Source organism: Pongo pygmaeus, chromosome 14 (assembly GCF_028885625.2).
Source record: "Pongo pygmaeus isolate AG05252 chromosome 14, NHGRI_mPonPyg2-v2.0_pri, whole genome shotgun sequence".
NCBI lineage: Eukaryota > Metazoa > Chordata > Mammalia > Primates > Hominidae > Pongo > Pongo pygmaeus.
The window spans coordinates 53,450,692-53,471,974 of record NC_072387.2 but is presented as its reverse complement, the minus strand read 5'-3'; the positions used below and the strand labels follow the sequence as shown (position 1 = coordinate 53,471,974).

At 39.5% G+C, this 21,283-nt stretch overlaps 1 protein-coding gene across 4 annotated transcripts in view; it reads left to right on the top strand.

Moving 5' to 3' along the window:
• Positions 1-5,806, top strand: part of NUFIP1 (nuclear FMR1 interacting protein 1) — a 53,658-nt gene extending 47,852 nt beyond the window's left edge. For all 4 annotated transcript variants that reach the window (XM_054446372.2, XM_054446373.2, XM_054446374.2 and 1 more), the window contains exons 9-10: positions 3,152-3,384; positions 5,500-5,806. In XM_054446372.2, the coding sequence (XP_054302347.2) occupies positions 3,152-3,384; positions 5,500-5,616 (350 nt within the window). In that variant the 3' untranslated portion in view covers positions 5,617-5,806. The remainder of the gene's footprint in view (positions 1-3,151; positions 3,385-5,499) is intronic.
• Positions 5,807-21,283: the final 15,477 nt, after the last annotated feature.

The following is a 21,283-nucleotide window of genomic DNA, read 5'->3' as shown; positions in this document are numbered from 1 at the left end:
AAACAAAGTGGTCTTTTAACCATGAAATAGTATCTGGAAGGCTGCTTATTTACCTGGATTCTAAATATATAGGAACAATCTGTTTCTTCCTAACAGAGTTTAACAATTGTGTCTTCATAATTAAGATCTGTCTTGACTTAAGAATTAGCATGAGAGTGTTTGGAATCTTAAACATGGATAGCATTTTTCTGGAAAGATATTTAAACAAGGAAAGGGTCCCTCAAGTAAGACTGAAGCAAAGGAAGAGGTAATACTCACATCAGGGTCTGTAAGAATCACTAAGATACAAATTTAATAAGAAATACTTCCAAATGGGTTGGTTTAGTATCTATTCTGCATGTTAGCATTTTAGCATTTTTTTAAATGTATTAGAATTTAAGCACAGTTTTACAACTCCCCAAAATTATGTTTCCTCAAACTGATTTGGCTATGATGGGGAGATTTCCAAATTAAAGACTATTTCAGAAGACCACAAACCAAAAAGGGTGTTTAAATGTTTGGTAGAACTGAATGAGCTATATTTAAAATTTAATTGGTGAACATTACATTAATATATGATACTTAGCTGGGAAATGTAAATCTCAAGAAAGAGAAAAATATAAATGTTAGTCCCCGTCCTCATTTCTTAGCAGAAAATTCACAATTATAAGCTCTGATTCATTTGACTTTGTGTTCCTGAATTGAGTGATCGATACTTGAGGGGAAGGAAATAATAGAAAATAGTGTCCTGGTTTTTCTTATTTATCATCTCTATTTTATAGATGAAGAGATTTAGGTAGAGATAAGTAGCTTGCCCAAAGGTCACACAGCTGGTAAATGATGGAACTAGAATTTGAACCTAACAGTCTGGCACCAGAGTCTGCTTTTAACACTTGTCCCTGTACTTCTTTTCAAATATAATTTCTACATTCAGTCCTATGTAATGTTTGAGTATTATGGGTTTTGCCACTCTTGTCTAGGCAATTGAACCCTGTCTCCCAACTTCTAGAATAGAATTCTTTACATCATATCATACTGATTTATAGTAAGTAAATAGTATAACCATTGGGGAGTGGGGAGAGGTGAAGATTCTGAGCTTAAAATTTGTGAATTTTCAACTGTTCATATGGTTTTTCTCCTTTATTCTGTTAATAATGGTGAAATGTCAATTGATTTTCAAATGTCAAACCAGCCTGTATTCCCAGGATAAAATCTACTTGGTCATGGTCTATTACCCTTTTAATACATTGATGGATTTGATCTAATATTTTATTAAGGAGTTTTGCCTACATGTTCATGAGGGATATTGGTCTATGGTTTTCTTTTATTGTAATAGATTTGGTGTGAGTAGGGATCTATTTCCTCCTCTTTTTTAAGGGTTTGTGAAGGATTTCTACCAGTTTTTCTTTTTGTTTCTTGTTTGTAGAGTTCAGTGGTGAAGCCCTCTGAACCTGGCATTTTGTTTTTGGGAAAGTTTTAAATTATGAATTAAATTTCCTTAATAGGTCCAGAGCTATTCATATTTTCCTATTTCTTCTTGAGTGGGTTTTGATGATTTGTGTTTTTCAAAAGAATTTGCTTCACATAAGTTGTTAATTTTTTGGTATATAGTTCATATTTCCTGTGATATCCGTAGGATCTATAATGATGTGCTCCTCTTTTATTTCTCAAGTTGTTAATTGATTTTTTTTCTCTTTTTCTCAAAAAGTCTTGGTGCATTTATTAATTTTATTAATCTTTTCAAAGAACCAACTTCTGGCTTTGTTGGTTTTTCTCTGTTGTCATTGATTTTCACTCTAATCCACTGATTTTCACTTTTTAGTATCTCCTCTTTCCTCAGACCCTACCACATTACAGTAGAAGCTTAGATAATTGATTTTAGACTTTTCTCATTTCTAATTTAAGCATTGAAAGCCATAAATGTACTTTCATGAACTGCTTTAGCTGTAGTCCACAAATATGATACATTATGTTTTCATTTTTATTTATTTCAAAATATTTCCTAATCTCTCTTAAGATTTGTTCTTTAACTCATGGATTATTTAGAAGTGTGTTGTTTAGTTTCTAAATATTTGGGGGTTTTCTAGCTAGTTTTCTGTTAATGATTTTAGTTTAATTCTGTTACAGAGAACATAACTCTATACTTTCAATTTCTTCAACGTATTGATACTTACTTTATGGCCCAACACAAGGTGAATGTTCATATGAACTTGGCAAGAAAATGTATTAGGTCGGGTGTTCTTTGTCAATTTGAGTTAATTGTTAGCGGTATTCTGTATCCCTACGAATTTTCTGTCCAATTTTTCTTTAATTACTGAGATTGGAATGTTCAAGTATTCAATCATAATAATGGATTTGTCTACTTCTCTTCTCAGTTCCATCAGTTTTTGCTGCAACGCATATTGAAAATCTGTTCTTAGGTGTTATTCTTTGTCTTATTGATGAATTGACCCCTTTAGCATTATGAACTGTTCCTCTTTATCCCTGGTGATGTTCACTGTTCTGAAGTCTTTTTTGTCTTGACATTAATACAGCCTTTCCGGCGTTCATGTGATTGGTATATGCTCGGTATCTTCTTTCATCCTTTTAACTTCTTTGTTTTACTTTTTAGGAGTTGGTCTGCAGTTTATAGTATGCGGCTTAACTTTTCATAGTGTACTTTCAAATGATATTATCTACTTCACATGTAATTTAAGATTTTACAGTGTATACTACTTACATATTCCTTTTGCCTTCCTTTTTACTATTGTTGTCATAGATTTTATTTCTATAGATGTTATAAATTGCACATACACTTAATATTTTTGCTTTAGTTTTAAAATTTTTCCAATGAGGAAAAAAAAGTCTTTTATATTTATTCACATATTTACTTTTTCCAGCACTTATCCTTCCTTTGTATAGATCCAAGTTTCCATCTGGCATTATTTCCTTCATAGAGATCACTTTCTGTAGCTCTTCATGGTAGTCTCCTCAATTTTTGGTAGTTAACAGCTTCCAATTTGAAAAATACTAGAATACATTATAAATGCCTTGCAAAAATCTTTCATGGTTTTAAATTATTAAGTGAACAATATTATGGCCAGGAGGATTATTATGGATTTGTTGGTTGCTTTTGAAAGGTCTGTTTTGTTTTGTTTTGTTTATTTTTGTGTTTGTTTTTCATCACACTTAGAAACTCCCATCAAGACTGAAGCAGACGTTTTGGCAGAAAACCAGGTTCTTGATAGCAGTGCTCCTAAGAGTCCAAGTCAAGGTGTTAAAGCAACTGTTAGAAATTTTTCAGAAGCCAAGAGTGAGAACCGAAAGAAAAGTTTTGAAAAGACAAACCCTAAGAGGAAAAAAGATTATCACAACTATCAAACGTTATTCGAACCAAGAACACACCATCCATATCTCTTGGAAATGGTAAATTATTTTTCTTTAGGTTCTAATCTTTGTGTTCTCACGTCATAAAGATAGAGCCACTGGAGTGTGTGTGTGTGTGTGTGTGTGTGTGTGTTTTAAGGTTACCAGAGACACATTGACCTTGGAGACTTTGTATCTTAATTCTGCAGCTACATTTGGCATATAGCTGGTATATTCAGTGAATGTGGAATAATGTAATTTTTACAACCACTTAAAATAAATTTAGGTTTCACTAGTTGGTAAGGAAGTATCTATTGAGGTTTATTGACTTTCTTTCCAGTGAAAGCACAGCTAAAAGTACAATGGCAAGCTGAAGGGAAAAAAAGATTTTTAGTACAAATGTCTATTGAGAACCATACAGTAACAAAAAGGAAAAGCCTAAGGTTTTCTGACAATTCTCATTTGTTATTTTCTGGGATTGTCTTCCTTCCCTCCTTCCTCCACCTTTTTTTTTTTTTTAGAGTTGAGGTCTTGCTTTGTCACCCAAGCTGGAGTGTAGTGGCGTGATCATAGCTCACTGCTGCCTCAAATTCCTGGGCTCAAGTGATCCTACTGTCCCAGCCTCCCAAGTAGCTGGGACTATGGGCATGCACTACCATGCTAATTTTTTTTCTTGTATACCTTTATTTATTTGTGTTTATTCTGTGCATTCGTGGCTTTATTCTCAGCATTATGTGCTCAAAAATCTAATAGCTTTCTTCAAATTATAAAGAGGAAGCAATACATCTTCAAGTTCTCAGTAGTGGACATGAAGCTGTTCAAAGATCAAAGATTTTCATGTCTAAGCAATAGAAGTATTTTACATTTTTTAGTGAAGTTATAAAACTGTTGACATTCTGTGAAAAGTCTGGTTGGTTTTGACTTACAAGTTAAGTACTTATTTTGTAGCTAAAGTGTTCAGTGGCTACACTCTTGAGGTGCTACGTGTAGCACAGTTGCTTCCTATTAAAATGGATCTGAAATATACGCTCCATTTTGTATATATAGCAAATTACATTTTAAAAAGTTACCTTATAATTGGTAAATTAAGTGAGCTTTCCACTGAAAGTTTCTGTATGATGTTTCTGAACTCTATCAATAACATCAGAAAATAAAATAAATTCCTTTTTGGCAAACTACATGTGATTCCTTGATTATGTGCTTGTTCTAAATACCAGGGATTTTTAGCTTTCTTTTAATTACAATAAGCACAAAAATGGAAAGTTATAAAAGTCAAGGAATGTTGGAATTTTTTACTGCTATTTTCATTGTTACATGTAAATAGATGTACTTACCAATTTCTAGACTGCTTATGAATTTGGGTTTGGGCAATCCTCTTTGACATAATTTTAGATTAAAGAATTGCAGACTTTTTAGCCAGGTGTGGTGGCGCATGCCTGTAATCCCAGCTACTCTGGAGGCTGAGGCAGGATAATTGCTTGAACCTGGGAGGCGGAGGTTGCGATGAGCTGAGATCGCACGATTGCACTCCAGCCTAGGCAGCAAGAGTGGAACTCTGTCTCAAAAAAAAAAAAAAAAAAGAATTGCAGATGTTTAAACCTATTTTCCTGTCCTATGCTAGATACTCTTAGAGAGGACTCCAAATATAAGCGTTAGTACTGTTTAAAAAGCTGGATAGTCTTGGCCGGGCACGGTGGCTCACGCCTGTAATCCCAGCACTTTGGGAGGCCGAGGCAGGTGGATCACGAGGTCAGAAGATCGAGACCATCCTGGCTAACACAGTGAAACCCCGTTTCTACTAAAAATACAAAAAATTAGCTGGGCATGGTGGCGGGCGTCTGTAGTCCTAGCTACTTGGGAGGCTGAGGCAGGAGAATGGCGTGAACCCGGGAGGTGGAGCTTGCAGTGAGCCGAGATCTCGCCACTGCACTCCAGCCTGGGCGACAGAGCGAGACTCCGTCTCAAAATAATAAATAAATAAATAAAAAGCTAGATAGTCTTGATGTAAATTAAAAGGACATGTTCTTGCATCGTTTTTTAGCAAAATAGTGAATATAATACATATTTCTTATTGTTCTGTCTTCTTTATATGGAGAGGGTACATGCAATATTTTAGATTGTATTTCCCAGATATAATTTATTTACCAGCTCATCTTTTTTTAAATTGTGTTTTAGCTTCTAGCTCCGGACATTCGACATGAAAGAAATGTGATTTTGCAGTGTGTTCGGTACATCATCAAAAAAGACTTTTTTGGATTGGATACTAATTCTGCGAAAAGTAAAGATGTATAGGCGTCTGGTGTTTCAGCATACATAACTGAAGCATGTGAAACAGTATCATCCTCGTTAGTAGAGGAAAACGAAACCCTTTTTTCCCTCAAAACTGGATTTGTAACTAAATTGTAAGCCTCGTAGGATGTATGTTGGAATTTTAAGTCTTTCCTTTGGTTCTATGCAAATAAATACATAACTGATTTTTTAAGACTGTGTCTGTATTGTTGGGATTGAATCTAGTATTTGCCGGGAGAATTTTTTCTTTGTATTTATTTTAATGTATTGTTCTCATGTAAGAATGACTGATGTTGTGTCAGTTAAGAATTGAAGATAAGTTTAGCAGTAAAGAAGAAAGCTTTTAAAAGGATTGATTCAGCTAAGCAAAGTTGGGCAGAGAAATACAGCCATTTTGTTTTTAATGCTGAAAAGGAAGATGTTCTGTAGCAAGGGGGAATATTTTAAAAATAAACCAGATCAAATTAATACAATCAGAAGGTTTCGAAATGTAAATATTCCTTGTTTAAGACATGTTTAAATTCACCTACTAGCACGACTTACATAGCTCAAATATTGAATGTTTAAAATATTAATACAGGTGGGGCCTCTGTTTATGTTTAGATACAATTGAAGTACTTAATTGAAGCTTTTTAAAAATTGTAAATGAAAGCTATTGAGATCTTTTTGTCTCCTATAACACCAGGGAATTTGAGCTTGTGTTCTAGTCATTGTACTAGCTATAGCTATTGGTCTGCCCTTTTGACATACAGCTAAAAGGGACTAAATTTTTAAAAAATTAGTCTGTTCTAGTTGAAGATTAACTTTTCCTAACATTATGATTATTGAAGTTCATGAATCTTGCTGTCAAGGAAGAAAGGTAAGAAAGCTGATAGCTCCTCCATGTTGATAAAATCCTCTCCAGAATCTTGGAACACCTGGCCTGTGACCCTAGTGATGTCACAGACCTGAGATGAAGATTATGTTTAGCCAGTGTTTTCCAGCCTTGTACCCACCATACAGATCTGTTTTTTCTGTTTCACCCTACTCCTCCAGTGAGCCCCATATTTTGGGAAATTATCTGCCTCATACATTAACTAATTCAATTCATATAAAACTGTTGAGTGCTTACTCTGTGTACCTCTATTGTGCCTATATTAAAGGTATACAAATAAATAAGGCCATGTCTGACTTCAAGGAACTGTTTAATTTTGATATATTCAAAGATGTGATTCCCAGCCAACTCAGGATGAAGTAACTAGTGTTACAACTGAGTTGGTATTCTAAAATATAACACAGTTTGTACTTTTATTACTAGTTAGCATACACATTTTGTAGGCTTATGGTTAATAAATGAATTCACGGACTCCTGGACTACTTTCATTGATGACTATATCTCCAGGGATGTTGTTGATCCCCACACTGCCTTAAGGTGTATTATATAAACAGTTTTATTTTCCGTTCTTGTTTCCTGATAATGAATGTATTTAGGACTGAAAATACTCCTGAGTACTCCCTTGGCTGTATGTCTGACAGTCTTTAGCTATGGTGACTATTGTTTATTTTTAATGAGTATTTCAGATTCCAAGTGTATTTAAAATTTCTAAGGAGATATAATATAGCCTGTATGGTTTCTACTTTATGGAATTATATGGTCAATATTTGTAAATATTCTATGAGTTTTGGGTGGGTAGAGGGGTGCTTTGCCTGTTTTGGGTACAGGTTTGTTTGGATTTAGCTTGTTAATTGTTCAAACTTTCTGCCTTCTACATTCCTATCTTATTGTTCGTTTAATCAATTTCTGAAATGTAAGCATTACATGACTATTGGTGAGTTGTGCCTTTTATAACTGAAATACTTTACTTTTTCTCATATCCTCTATAATTGACTTCTATTTTCCTTAATCAAACCAGCTCTGGGAAATTTAATACATTTATATTAATTGAGATTATTAAAACATTTGGACTATTCCTGGCTGTCTTACTTTGTATTTTCTATATTTCATGCTTTCTTGTTTTTATTTTGTCATCTTACTGGCTTGCTATTTTTTTCTCCTTGTTTTTCCTCCAGTGGTTTGGAAGTAATTAAACCTATTGCTATTTCTTTAGTGATTACCTTTTTTCTTTAAGTTTAGAGTTAATTAGTAGCCATATCTTCCATCCATCTCCCAATTAAGTCAGTAACCTTAGCGTTGTTTCACTTCCCCACCTCAGCCTCTTTTTGTGATGTAATCAGATACGATTTTAGTTTTAGATTAATCTCTGGGATCTTGGTGTGTATGTGTAAATAGTTATTAGGCCACTATGAGTTTTACTATTTTCTTCTGATTGCTTTCTCTTGCATCCCAGGATTAGTTTTCTGGTGTGCTGCTGCATATCTTCAAGTAATTAAATGTTGAATCTTCAATTTAAAATTTTTTAAATTGAGTTATGGTTTTAGACTCAAAATCATTTTCCTCTGGAATTTTGAAGCTATAACACAATCATTTGCTATTATCCAGTATTGCTGATTAAAGTCACACCAATCTGATTACCTCTCTTTATTTATTGATAAGTAACCTATTTTTTCCTCATGAAAAACTTTTGGGGTTTTCTTTTTATGCTTGGAGTCCTAAAATTTCACCAATTTGTGTCTAGATCTCTGGGACATTTGTCATTCATGCTGCTTACCCCACGGTCCTTTCATCTGAGTCATTGTACCATTCTTGTACTAAAAGGCAATTTTAAATAAGATTTTTAAAATTATTTTTCTTAGGTGGATGTCAGACCTATTAACTTACCTCTTCACTATACTTCTGTATTTTGTCTTGATCTATTTATTCTGAAAGATTTCTTCAGATATCACCTTCCAGACCACTAATTCACTCTTTGAACATATCCATTACCTTATTATTCAGCTCTTCTATTTCATTTTAAATTTAGTAATTCTTTATTTTTTAGAGACAGGGTCTCACTCTGTTGCCCAGGCTGGAGTGCAGTGGCATGACCATAGCTCACTGTAATCTCAAACTCTGGTGCTCCAGTGATCCTCCCACTTCAGCCTCCTGATTAGCTGGGACCACAGGCACGCACACCACTATTAGCCTGGCTACTTTTTAAATTTAAATTTTAATTTTTTGTAGAGATGGAGTCTCACTATGTTGCCCAGGCTGGTCTCGAATTCTTGGCCCCAAGTGATCTTCCTGCCTTGGCCCAAAGTGCTGGGATTACAGGTGTGAGCCACCTCGCCTTGCTAGTAATTTGTATTTACTTATTAAAGATTGCTGTCTCTTTCTAATTCTTTTTTCTTTTCTTTTTCTTCCTTTCTTTCTTTTTTTCTTTTTTGAGACAGAGTTTCACTCCTGTTGCCCAGGCTGGAGTGCAATGGTGCGATCTTGGCTCACCACAGCCTCTGCCTCCTGGGTTCAGGCGATTCTCCTGCCTCAGCCTCCTGAGTAGCTGGGATTACAGGCATGCACCACCATGCCTGACTAATTTTGTATTTTTAGTAGAGACGGGGTTTCTCCATGTTGGTTAGGCTGGTCTCGAACTCCCAACCTCAGGTGATCTGCTCGCCTCGGTGCTGGGATTACAGGCGTGAACCACCATGCCCAGCTCCTCCCCCCCCCGCCCTTTTTTTTTTGAGACGGTCTTGCCCTGTCACCTAGGCTGGAGTGCAGTGGCACTATCTCGGCTCACTGCAACCTCCACCTCCTGGGTTCAAGCGATTCTTCTGCCTCAGCCTCCAGAGTAGCTGGAGTGACAGGTGCGCACCACCACGCCCAGCTAATTTTTGTATTTTTAGTAGAGATGGTGTTTCACCATATTGGCCAGGCTGGTCTCAAACTGCCAACCTCAGGTAATCCACCTGCCTCGGCTTCCCAAAGTGCTGGGATTACAGACGTGAGCCATCACGCCCATCCTCTAATTCTTGTTTCATACATGTAGTACCCTTACATGTCAGAGGAGATCAATCAGAATTTTCACATTTTCTGTTCCTTGTTTTCCCCTTTGATTATCATTGGCTCTGTGTGCTGTCTGTTGTCCTTAAATGTTCCCTCTTAGCTAGGAAAGAGGGATTCCCTCTTGGTAGTTGGTGTATGTTTTCCCTGCATTTGTATAAGCTGTCTTTCTGCATTTAACCTTGACTGAGAAGGGAGCTTGTTAACTGGCTGAAGATTTAGAGCAGTGGTCCCCAACTTCTTTGGCAGCAGGGACCAGTTTCATAGAAGACAATTTTTCCATGCACAGGGCAGGGGGATGGTTTTGGGATGAAACTGTTCAACCTCAGATCATCAGGCGTTAGATTCCCATAAGGAGTGCACCTAGATTCCTCGCATGCACAGTTCATAATAGGGTTTGCACTCGTATGAGAATCTAATGCTGCACTTAGATTCATGTGCAATCTAATGGCGAAACCTTGTCTTTACTAAAAATATAAAAGTTAGCTGGGCATGGTGCATGCCTATAATCCCAGCTATGCCGGAGGCTGAGGTATGAGAACCACTTGAACCCAGGAGGCAGAGGTTTCAATGAGCTAAGATTGCGCTTCTGCACTCTAGCCTGGGTGACAGAGTGAGACTCTGTCTCAAAAAAAAATTAACAACAACAAAAAAGTTTGAGAAACAGTGTACTAGAGCATTGTCAAACAAATTCACCTAATGGGTAATTGACATATTGTGACTATGATTTAATGTTGTTAAGGCCCAGACTCTAGAGCTAAATGTTAACTTGTACATCGTTTGATAAGCTGCAAACAATGATCTGGTAGAGTGGTATGTTATTTTTCTGTGATAGAAAAGAGGTTACAGTTTTTTAGCCTTGTAGAACATTAACCACATTAGCATTTAACTATGAGATCTTATTCCAGCATTCTTGTGTGACATTCTCTTTTGTCATCTTGCGGGGTCCTTTCGTAATAAGTTTAATAAGTTTTTTGATCTGTGCTTGCTTTGTTATGTTTTTTACTTTCTGAAAATTATTATTTGACTAGTACATGAGAATTTCTTTTTACCCATGTTCTTACCAATGTATTACAAATCTTTTTACTAGTTTTGCCAATGCGTGAAATATGCCAGTGTGTAAGATGCATCCTAATTTAGAAAAAAAAATTTAAATTTTCCTCAGAGTTCAGCTGGGGCTTATCATTCAGGTGCTTCAGGAGAGTGAGAGACTGGAAGAAGGACCAGGTAGTGTCCAGGCCTCCTTTTTCATACCCCACATGGCTTTTGGTTGGGGAGTTGTGCCTTTCCTTCTGGAGCACCCTCTACCCTGAGGACTGATCCAGTCAGTCAGCAGCCCCCAGTCCAGAACAGTAGTGCAGGGATCCCAGTGTCGGACTTTTCAAACGCAACACAGGTTACATTTAGATGACCTTACTGAGAGTCAAGAACATCCCACAACAGCAAATATGGTAATGTTACTCTGTCAGGTGAGAATGCCTTTTTTTTTCCTTGCATTTCCCTGACACTAGTGAAGCCATGCATTTTTTCAAATATGTATATTTTTGGCCCTTGTATTCTGTGACTTGTGTGTTCTCATCCTTTCTCTATTTTCCTGTTGTTTTGCCTTTTATTCTTGATTTGTACAAATACTTTATTATAGATCTCAATCTTTTGTTAAATATTTCAATTTCTTGCTAGTATTTTAACTTTTGCAGAGGTTGGATCTATTACTTTGGCTTTGGGGCTTTGTGTCATCCCTAAATACATATTTTTTTCTATTACTTTTGTGATACTACATATCAGTCTTTAATCTGTTTTCCATATGGTATGAGATAGGGATCTGTCAGGTTTTTCTTTTAAATTCTCTATTTTATAGTAGTAGAGAAGAGGACCTTCAACTTTTTTTGTTTGTTTTTGCTCTAATCCCCTTACTTTTACAGGTAACATGGACTGTCTTCTTGATAATGCCTTCTAGGTTTTGTAGGGTTTTTTTTCCTTTGAACATGATAATACCATATACCACAGCAAACAGTTCATTATTATTATACAATTTTACATTTAGTGTTTTTTTTTTTTTTCTATCTTCAGGGGCAGAGTAATTTACTCAAGCCTATCTTTTCTTCCTTCCTATGCTCTTTTCCATTTTCTTAAAACTATTAAATTGCTTCCTTGTTTTATTAGAGTCATAGCAGCAGCCACTTCATAAATTCTGATTTTATGTACTCAAAGGTTGCTGCCTGTAACCACTAAACTTTCTGAAACTATCCTAACCAATAATTAGACACTTTTTACATGTTAAGGTGACCACTCATTTTTTTTTTTTTTTCACTTCTTACCAGGGCTGTGGCCTTCTTAAATCTTGTGGGACGTGAGTCACATATCATTGTCTTGCTTAAGAGCTTCTGAGAAATGTAAAATTACCTCTAAGAGACCAGTCAATATTATTTGTAGATCAGCTGCATAAATTTCAGCATATGGGAAAATTCTTGAAACTGCTGATACTTGAAAATGAATCTGTGATATTATCTGTTCTTTCAGCTCTGGAAGGTTTTTTGTTTGTAAACATAATATTGTCTTAATTCATCCCATATTTATTTGTATATTTATTTAAAACAGTGCTGAGGCTGGGTGTGGTGGCTCACACCTGTAATCCCAGCACTTTGGGAAGCCAAGCTGGGCAGATCACTTGAGGTCAGGAGTTTGAAACCAGCCATAGCCAACATGGTGAAAACCCATCTCCACTAAAAATACAAAAATTAGCTGGGCATGGTGGCAGGCACCTGTAATTCCAGCTACTCCGGAGGCTGAGGCATGAGAATCACTTGAACCTAGGAGGTGGAGGTTGCAGTGAGCTGAGATCGTACCACTGCACTCCAGCCTGGGCAACAGAGTGAGACTCTGTCAAATAAATAAATAAATAAATAAATAAATAAATAAAAAACACTGAGTCACAGTAGTAGAAAATCCATTTCCTCGCAGAGGCAGAGAAAAGAAAAAGTTCTGAATTGGATGCGGCTGGATGATTTTCTTTTTGATATTTTGAAACGGACATTTTCCAGAACAGATTTTTAGACTGCAGCTAAAAGCATAATGCTTGAATTTGGTAAGCACTTATTAAGTCTCATACAGTTTGTGGTGGCTGTGATGATATGAGACTGAGAGACAAGGAGAAATTTCTCAATAAATGTCAAAATTGGAAGTGTCTTATATTGTTTTAAAATTGGGAAGAGCTAAGGAGATGGAAGATATCAATCAAATAATGTACTGAGTTTGACTGGCAGAGCCTGAGGTACTTACTATCCTTAATTACTTGGCAAGGACAAACGACACTTGAAATTAATTGCTCACTGTGTCAGACAATGTGTTACTTCGATATAGACCAGTGGTTCTCAAACCAGGATGAACATCTCAATATAGATTCCCAGGCCTTGCCCTGAGATTTCAATTTTTGTAGGTATTGTGGTGTGGCCCAGGAATATTTTAACAAGCTCCCAGTTGCTTCAGATGATCAGACAGGTTTGGGAAGCACTGATTTAGACTATTGTCTCTGCAACAGGAACCCTTTTTATGGGGCTTTTTGCATGTTAAAATTCAGATTGCTGAGCTCCACCTCCCATATTTCTGATTCATAGGTTTTGAGTGGGGCCTTTGAATTTGCTTTTCTAATAAGTGTTTAGGAGACGCTGATGTGGCTGGTCCTGGGACCACACTTTGAATACCACTGACATAGGCCATCCCCAAGACTCCTGGGCACACTCAACAAAGAAAAATTCCATAGCGAGGTCTCCAGTTTTTGTGGCTCTAGTTTTTGCATTTCCTTTTTATGTTCTACTTCGTGATTTCTTTTTTACTCTGGAATGAGCATTAACTGATGGACCTCTGTCCCAGGGGAAGGTTTGGAGAGGAAAGAAAATGAAGTCTGTTGACTAGGAAGGTGGTAGTATAAGGAAAGTATCCCAGAAGTTGTGTAGCTGTGGGCAAAATCCTCGTTCTGTGACCTCGGTTTTACTGTGATCTGGCAGGTCTCCTCATCTTCCTGAGCTCCAGCCATGCTTCCTCAGTGTGCTTCCGCCTGCCAGGAGGTGTTTGCTCTTCTCTAAGTCTGGAAAGCTCTTCCCGTTTCCCTATTGTCTTATTGCTTGCTTAAACTTGAGTCTCTGCTTGCTCATCGCTTCCTCAGGAAGCCTTTGCTGACCTCCCTCAGTGGGTCAGGTCCTCCTTTTATACACACTCAGCACTGTGTACTTGCCTATCTCAGCAGTTACCACAGTGGCAGTTTTTTATTTCCTTGCGTGATAATTTGATTTGTCTCTCTCCACTAGACTGTAACCTCTGTGCTTTACAATGTAAAAAACCGTATCTGTTTGTGTTCCTATTGTGTTCCGGCCTCAGGCACTGTGCCTGGCACATAGTAGCTGAATGAGCAGCAATGAATGGGGTCACACTGTACAAACAGAGTGGCAAGGGCAGGGTAGGTATTCCAAACTTGGCTGCATTTCTGCCTGCGTGTTTCTAGAAGATACTGCTATTCTTATAATTTCCTATTTTTTGCTCAGATTCATTTCTCTTATTTTCCAGAGTCCTGACAGTACGACTACTATTTATTGAGTGCTGACTACATAGGCCAGGCATCAGCTATGATCTCACATTTGACACTGATTTAGGAGGTCAAGAATCTTAGTCTACTAACATTTAGGATAGCATTTTTTTCCCTGAGATTCTAAAAGCCACGATGTGTGTTGTAAAGATATAATCTATAGATAAAAGTAATTTTTTAAAGTTTTATATTAAGGAAAAACAGCAGAAAGCAATTTTATTTTTAAACTAAGGCTTTTTATGGAATTGGGGATAGGTGGTGCCAAAGGATAGATAGTAAGGTAATTTCCAGCGAACTGGAAATAGGACTGCCCTCTAAATCTCATAATTGGTAATGTCCAGAAAATGCACTCACTTTATAGAGACAGGGTAGTTTGGTTACTGGCTAGAACAAGGCTTGACTAACAATACTTAAATATCCAAACCATATGTATGTCAGTAAGAAAGGGATTGGGGCGTGGTGGCTCATGCCTGTAATCCCAGCACTTTGGGAAACCAAGGGGTGGGCAGATCACCTGAGGTCAGGAGTTTGAGACTAGCCTGGCCAACGTGGTAAAACCGCATCTCTACTAAAAATACAAAAGTTAGCCAGGTGTGGTGGTGCACACTTGTAATCCCAGCTCCTGGGGAGGCTAGGCCAGGAGAATTGCTTGAACCTGGGAGGCAGAGGTTACAGTGAGCCAAGATCGCGCCACTGCACTCCAGCCTGGGCAAAAGTGCAAGACTGTCTCAAAAAAAAAAAAAGAAAGAAAAATTGGGGGGAGTTGATATGCTAAAAAAAAAAAAAAAAAATCTAGATTCAGAGAGTCACAATGGCACTAAATAAGAAAGGATCGGGGGGACCCCGGCCCAAAGACTCAATTACTCTAGTTCCTGTAGATAGATCTTTGCTATGGAAACCAATTGAATTATCCAACTAATTACCCTCACTGGAAGTCCATGTTTACTTGCAAGCTCTAGATGAGTGTTGGGAGATAGTTCTCCAAGGGTCCCTCATGCTTCCTTTGTGCTGGACTATCTTTTCAAGGATGTTTGTGTAGCACACAGCCTTGGAAAAGAGACATGGTGGCTCCCTATGGAGCACAAGGCAGGCAGGCTTACTGCCCATTATAAAATATATGAGTTTCCTAAGAGCAGGGTTCCCTTTGTAACTCGATCCACTGCATATGCAGATGTCACCTAGTCCTCTTCACGGTGTCATGTGGCAATTGGGGCTTGAGGAACCAGTACAAATACTGAGACTCTGGCTACTGCTAAGGCCATGAATAGAAAGCCCTTTGTCTCTGACTCAGAGGTTTTGTGCCTTCCAGCATCCATGAAATTGTGGCAGGCTAATTGTGGTCATGCTGGCCCAGATATCTCTCTCCTCATGACAGTGACATGAAGGACAGATTTCCTTTTGTTTTTTGCTGACACAGCCAATTTCTGAGCCTAACAAGTTGACCAGCCCCTGGAACAGGAATTAATAAAGATAAAGACCTCCTGGGAGATTGCAACAGCAGCTGTGTTCTTAATTGTTCATAAGAAGGCAGATGGAAAGAATTCCTATAAGGGACTTGTGTCGGTCTGAGTCCGGTCAGGAGACAGAAACCATGACAGGAATTTCAACAGATAACTTAATAGAAAGGATTGTTAGCCAGGTATTAGGGAAGAGAAAGGCAAAGTGGGGATACTCAGGTATCACAGAGGTAAGAATAATAGGAAACAGGTTGGGTGCGGTGTGGTGGCTCACACCTGTAATCCCAGCACTTTGGAGGGCGGGGGTGGGCAGATCACTTGAGCCCAGGAGTTCGAGACCAGCCTGGCCAGCAAGGTGAAACCCCGTCTCTACTAGAAATACAAAATTTAGCTGGGCCTGGTGGTGCATGCCTGTAATCCCAGCTACTTGGGAGGCTGAGGCTGGAGAATCACTAGAACCAGGGAGGCAGAGGTTGCAGTGAGCTGAGATCATGCTGCTGCACTTCAGCCAGAGTGACAGTGTGAGACTGTCTCAAAAAATAGAAAAGAAGAATAGGAAACAGCAATCACCCTTGGGGCTGGGTGAACAAAAGTCAGAAAAAAGATTTTTTGAAACTTAGGGGCTTGGAGCAGGGCCCTGCAGGGTGAGGACTCAGCCCTCTGGGCTAGGAAGGTCCCGCTTGGCTGGCCCCGATGCCTCATGCTGAGGAGGGGATGCCAGCCAGTAGGTGCTGGTGTCTCTGAGCAGAGAGAGATGGGGAGGTGGTGGTGAGGCTGATTCTGGAAATGTTGGAAAAACTGGAAGCAACTGCTGCTGCCGGGATGAGGTGGTGTGATCATGGTCACTCTTAGGAACAGGAAGCCAACAGTTCCCTTCCTCTAGTACCCCTCCTGGCAGAGCCAAAGAGACAGCCAGTTGCCAAAAGAAGCTTGGGCTGCAGAGTCCCAGTCCCAGCATCCCAAAGGATAAAAAATAATCAGCACAGGATTTTTAAAGGCTGTTTGACTACAGGTTAGAAAGTGGGAGGAGGGAATGGCCTGGGAGGGAGTTGGGCAGTTGCCTAGGGGTCTCCAGCATTAACTTGAACTTGAATCTTTCTTTAGGTCGGGGAAGGGAGCAGCCATGGACAGCTGACTTGGTAACATGGGCGATTACCGGGACTATTTTGTAGTGCAGGCTGGAAGGAGGCAGAAAGAAACATGTTCATATGCTGCAGGGAAGATGGCCCCACTGGCTACTTTATAAGATTGCATACAATTTTATGGGCTTTGCAGAGAACTGCGCAAATTCCCGTGTCTGTCCCCCACCCTGATAATGACTGCCATATTGTAAGAGAAAGAACTCGGCAGATGTTTGATTATGCCTCACCCACCATTTGTGGCCCACATGACTTTCACATGAACTGATTTGTAAACTATAAAGCAGGATGCAAATGAGAAGTGGTATTTATTATTTGTATCCTTTCTAGCCATTGGCTGAGTTCCAGGCAGATGATGGGGTTCTGTCTTCAACAGAGGATTTCAGAGGAGATCAAGATTACAGAGAGTAAACACTCAGAACTTACAAATTTTTTTGTTGTTGTTTTGTTGTTTTGCTTTGTTTTTTGATTTGTTTGAGATGGAGTCTAGCTCTGTCACCCAGGCTGGAGTGCAGTGGCTTGATCTCAGCTCACTGCAACCTCCACCTCCCGGATTCAAGCTATTCTCTTGCCTCAGCCTCCCAAGTAGCTGGGATTACAGGTGCCTGCCACCACACCCAGCTAATTTTTGTATTTTTAGTAGAGATGGGGTTTCACTGTGTTGGCCAGCTGGTCTCGAACTCCTGACCTCGTGATCTGCCTGCTTTGGCCTCCCAAAGTGCTGGGATTACAAGCGTGAGCCACTGTGCCCGGCCAGAACTTGTAAAATTAACAGGATAGTTTTACACTCTTCGGATTCGGTGTTTACACATAATGGCCCTCCTGACCATTCTTTTGGAATCTAGAATTTGAACGCAGATAAACTGGGTGAATATCTTAAAAAAGAGTGGTAGTGCATGTATTGTTGCAGTTTTAAAATAGCTGTGAACTGATTTTGACCATATATGTATTTGAAAGCTTTATGATGAGTGGTTTAAAAATTTATTTATTTTACTTTTTATAAATTTTTTATTTTTTGAGATAGAATTTCACTCTTGTCACCCAGGCTGGAGTGCAGTGGCACCATCTCTGCTCACTGCAACCTCCACTTCCTGGGTTCAGGGAATACTCCTGCCTCAGCCTCCCCAGTAGCTAGCTGGGATTACAGGTGTGCGCCACCATGCCTGGCTAATTTTTATATTTTTAGTAGAGATGGGGTTTTGCTGTTGGCCAGGCTGGTCTTGAATTCCTGAACTCAGGTGATCTGCCTGCCTTGGCCTCCCAAAGTGCTGGGATTACAGACGTGAGCCACCGTGCCCGGCCATACATTTATTTTAATTGAATAGAACTTATTATAGTGCTGGTACTGAGTACTGGACAAAAGCTCAGGCCACATCAGGCTTTCCTGGTGGATGATCCGAGGTGTTTCAGGAGCCAATCTGAATCTAGGTAAAGGGCGTTGTCATATTGCGATGCTGTTATGTTCATCTTTACTATACTTACTCAATTTATTTTGTAGTTCTGATTGTAAATGTGGAAGGCTGATTTCATTCTTGTTATTGCCATGTGGCTTTAGTTTAATAGCTGTCATAGGTGAAAATTTAATTAAATCAGTACCTGGATTTCGTTTACAGATCCAGATACTGATTTAATTAAATTCTCACCTATGATAACTATTAAACGTTATTTAATATTTATATACATATAATATTGGGTGTTATATATAATTTTACCGCTCCTCAAACAGAGCTGGGAAACTGTTTTTCCAAATGTAGAGGATGCACACAGTTCTGAAATGCCTCTGGTATGTATCTACATTTAAAATAAAAGAAGGTCTGAGGAGAAAAGCTATCACCCAGGGTCAAGCAGATGATGTGAAACTCTTCTGTCTGGTTGACTGGCATTGCTCTCGGTTTTTCCAAGGCATAGCTCTGTCTTTTATCCTTCAGAACCATTTACTAAGCACTTCCCTGGCACTATCCCAGGCTCTGAGTAGTCTTGGGAAACAAACATAGCCACTGTTATTTATGTTAATACCCCATGATAAGTGTGTGTACCTGTAAATAAATAATGGACCCATAAACACTGTAGAGAGAAAAGGGGAACCGGAGTTTTTTGGGAGGGGGCTGGTATCGGAGACTGCATGAAGATGATTTTCTTTCTTTCTTTCTTTCTTTTTGAGATAGAGTCTTGCTCTGTCGCCCAGGCTGGAGTGCAGTGGCGTGATCTGGCTCACTGCAACCTCCGCCTCCCAGGGTTCAAGTGATTCTCCTGCCTCACCCTCCCTTGTAGCTGGGATTACAGGCGCCCGCCACCACACCCGACTAATTTTGTATTTTTGGCAGAGACGGGATTTCACCATGTTAGCTGGGCTGGTCTGGAACTGCGGACCTCAGGTGATCCGCCCGCCTCGGCCTCCCAAAGTGCTGGGATTACAGGCGTGAGCCACCGCACCCGGCTGAAGGTGATTTCAAAAGGATTTTAAATATAAAAGAGATATCTTGCTCAAATAGGTGAGGTAGGAGAGATGCTACAGTGAGGAAAAAACGAAGGGAAGATTTAGCATTGTTGGGCCTTAGGAGAGGGGCGCAGACTGGTAAGTGGGAGGAAGAAGTGAGGGGACGCTGGATTATATCTTGTCGTGCAGAGGAGTTTTGAAGCTGCAGTGAGACTGCTGATCCTCTTGGAAATAAGAGACTGTGTACAATATGGGCAATGGCAGGACCACATGTAAAAATGGAGCTCTGGCCTGCAACCTGCAGCAACCTGCCCAGGAAACAGCCCCATCTCCATAATAAACAGCCCAGGAAACCAGCCTGCTGTAAGTCAGACTTGGAGGAAGTCACACTGCTATCTCTAGAACAATCCAGGAAGCTAAATATAAGCTTCTGTAATAAGAAGCCCCAGGACTTGATTAATAACTTACAGCTCCTTTAATTTTTTGAAATAGGGTCTTTTTTTTTTTTTTTTTTTTTGAGACAAGGTCTCCCTCTGTCACCCAGGCTGGAGTGCAGTGGCGCGATCTCAGTTCACTGCAACCTCTGCCTCCCAGGTTCAAGCGATTCTCCTGCCTCAGCCTCCTGAATAGCTGGGACTACAGGCATGCGCCACCACAGCCAGGCTAATTTTTGTATTTTTAGTAGAGACGGGGTTTCACCATATTGGTCAGGCTGGTCTCAAACACCTGACCTCAGTTGATCCCCCCACCTCAGCCTCCTAAAGTGCTGAGATTACAGGCGTGAGCCACCACGCTCGGCCTGATATAGGGTCTTGCTCTGTCGCCCAGGCTGGAGTGCAGTGGCACAATCTCGGCTCACTGCAGCCTACGCCTCCCATGTTCAAGCGATTCTTGTGCCTCAGCCTCCCGAGTAGCTGGAACTATAGGTGCGCGCCATTGCGCCCAGCTATTTAAATTTTTAGTAGAGATGGGGTTTCGTCATGTTGGTCAAGCTGGTTTTGAACTTCTGGCCTCAAATGATCTGCTTGCCTTGGCCTCCCAAAGTGCTGGGATTACACGGCGTGAGCCACCGTGCCTAGCCTCTAATTTTTGTTCTTACTTTTAATTTAGGACCAACCAGAGAAAGCCAGATATGCCCCCACTAAAATCCCATAAGATGTTCCTCTTCTAGTTAGCCTGCTCCCATGCAGACAGCCTCCAATCAAGGCACACCTGAAACCTTCCCTGTTTCTCACTTTAAAGCTTTCCCGCTCCTCTGCCTGCCTTGGAGTCTCACCAAAACACAAGCGATGGTGGCTGGCTCCCTTGCTATGGCAAGTTCTGAATAAACCGCTTTTAACTTTTCTCATTTAGTTGTCTTTGTTTATTTCCATAGGAATATTGCTGCTGGTGGTTCTGATTCATCTGCTGCGTAGCTTCTCTCTTGCATTTCTGCTTCTACTTTGGCAAGCACTGTTCCTTGCTCAACGTTTTGTCCAGGGAAATAGGGGAAAAGATTAATAGCAATGCAGATGGGTGTTTGCAGGATCACTAGGAAATGCTGTTGATTAAACGTTTACTTGTAGGTAGAGTGGAAAGACCCTGAGCTTTAACAGAACGGGAAATGGAAGATAGTGCTGTTCTGATGTAGTCTGAATAGCCTTTTAATTTTAAAGGATTGCTAAGAGGAGATTCAGCAACTCTCGCGCCAGTAATCAGCAGCTGACTTAACCTGTACTCAGTAGTACATCTGAGTCCCTTTATAAAATTATTATCCTCAGAAGAACTCCAAAGAAAGATATTATTGTTCAACAGTTTCTCATGATAGGGAACTGTCTATCAACTGCTCGGAAATTAACTACATGTTCTAATGAACGGCCCCTCTCCAAATCTGCTTCCGAGTTATGCTCATGTTACATCCCGCGTGCTAGGTTCTGTCCACCACCTAGAGTCCTACCTTCTTTTTGACATTTCTGTGACTGCCCTCACCAGAAGTGATCTTGATTCTCATGGAGAGAATTCAGAATTAATGCCTCTTAATTCTCATGGTGGTCATTATCACTCAGCATAGCCTTGAATGCTGTCATTTGTGTTACTGTCCTCATTCATTCATTTGTTCAACAAATATTTATCGAATGTCTACTAAATTTCAAGTTTTGT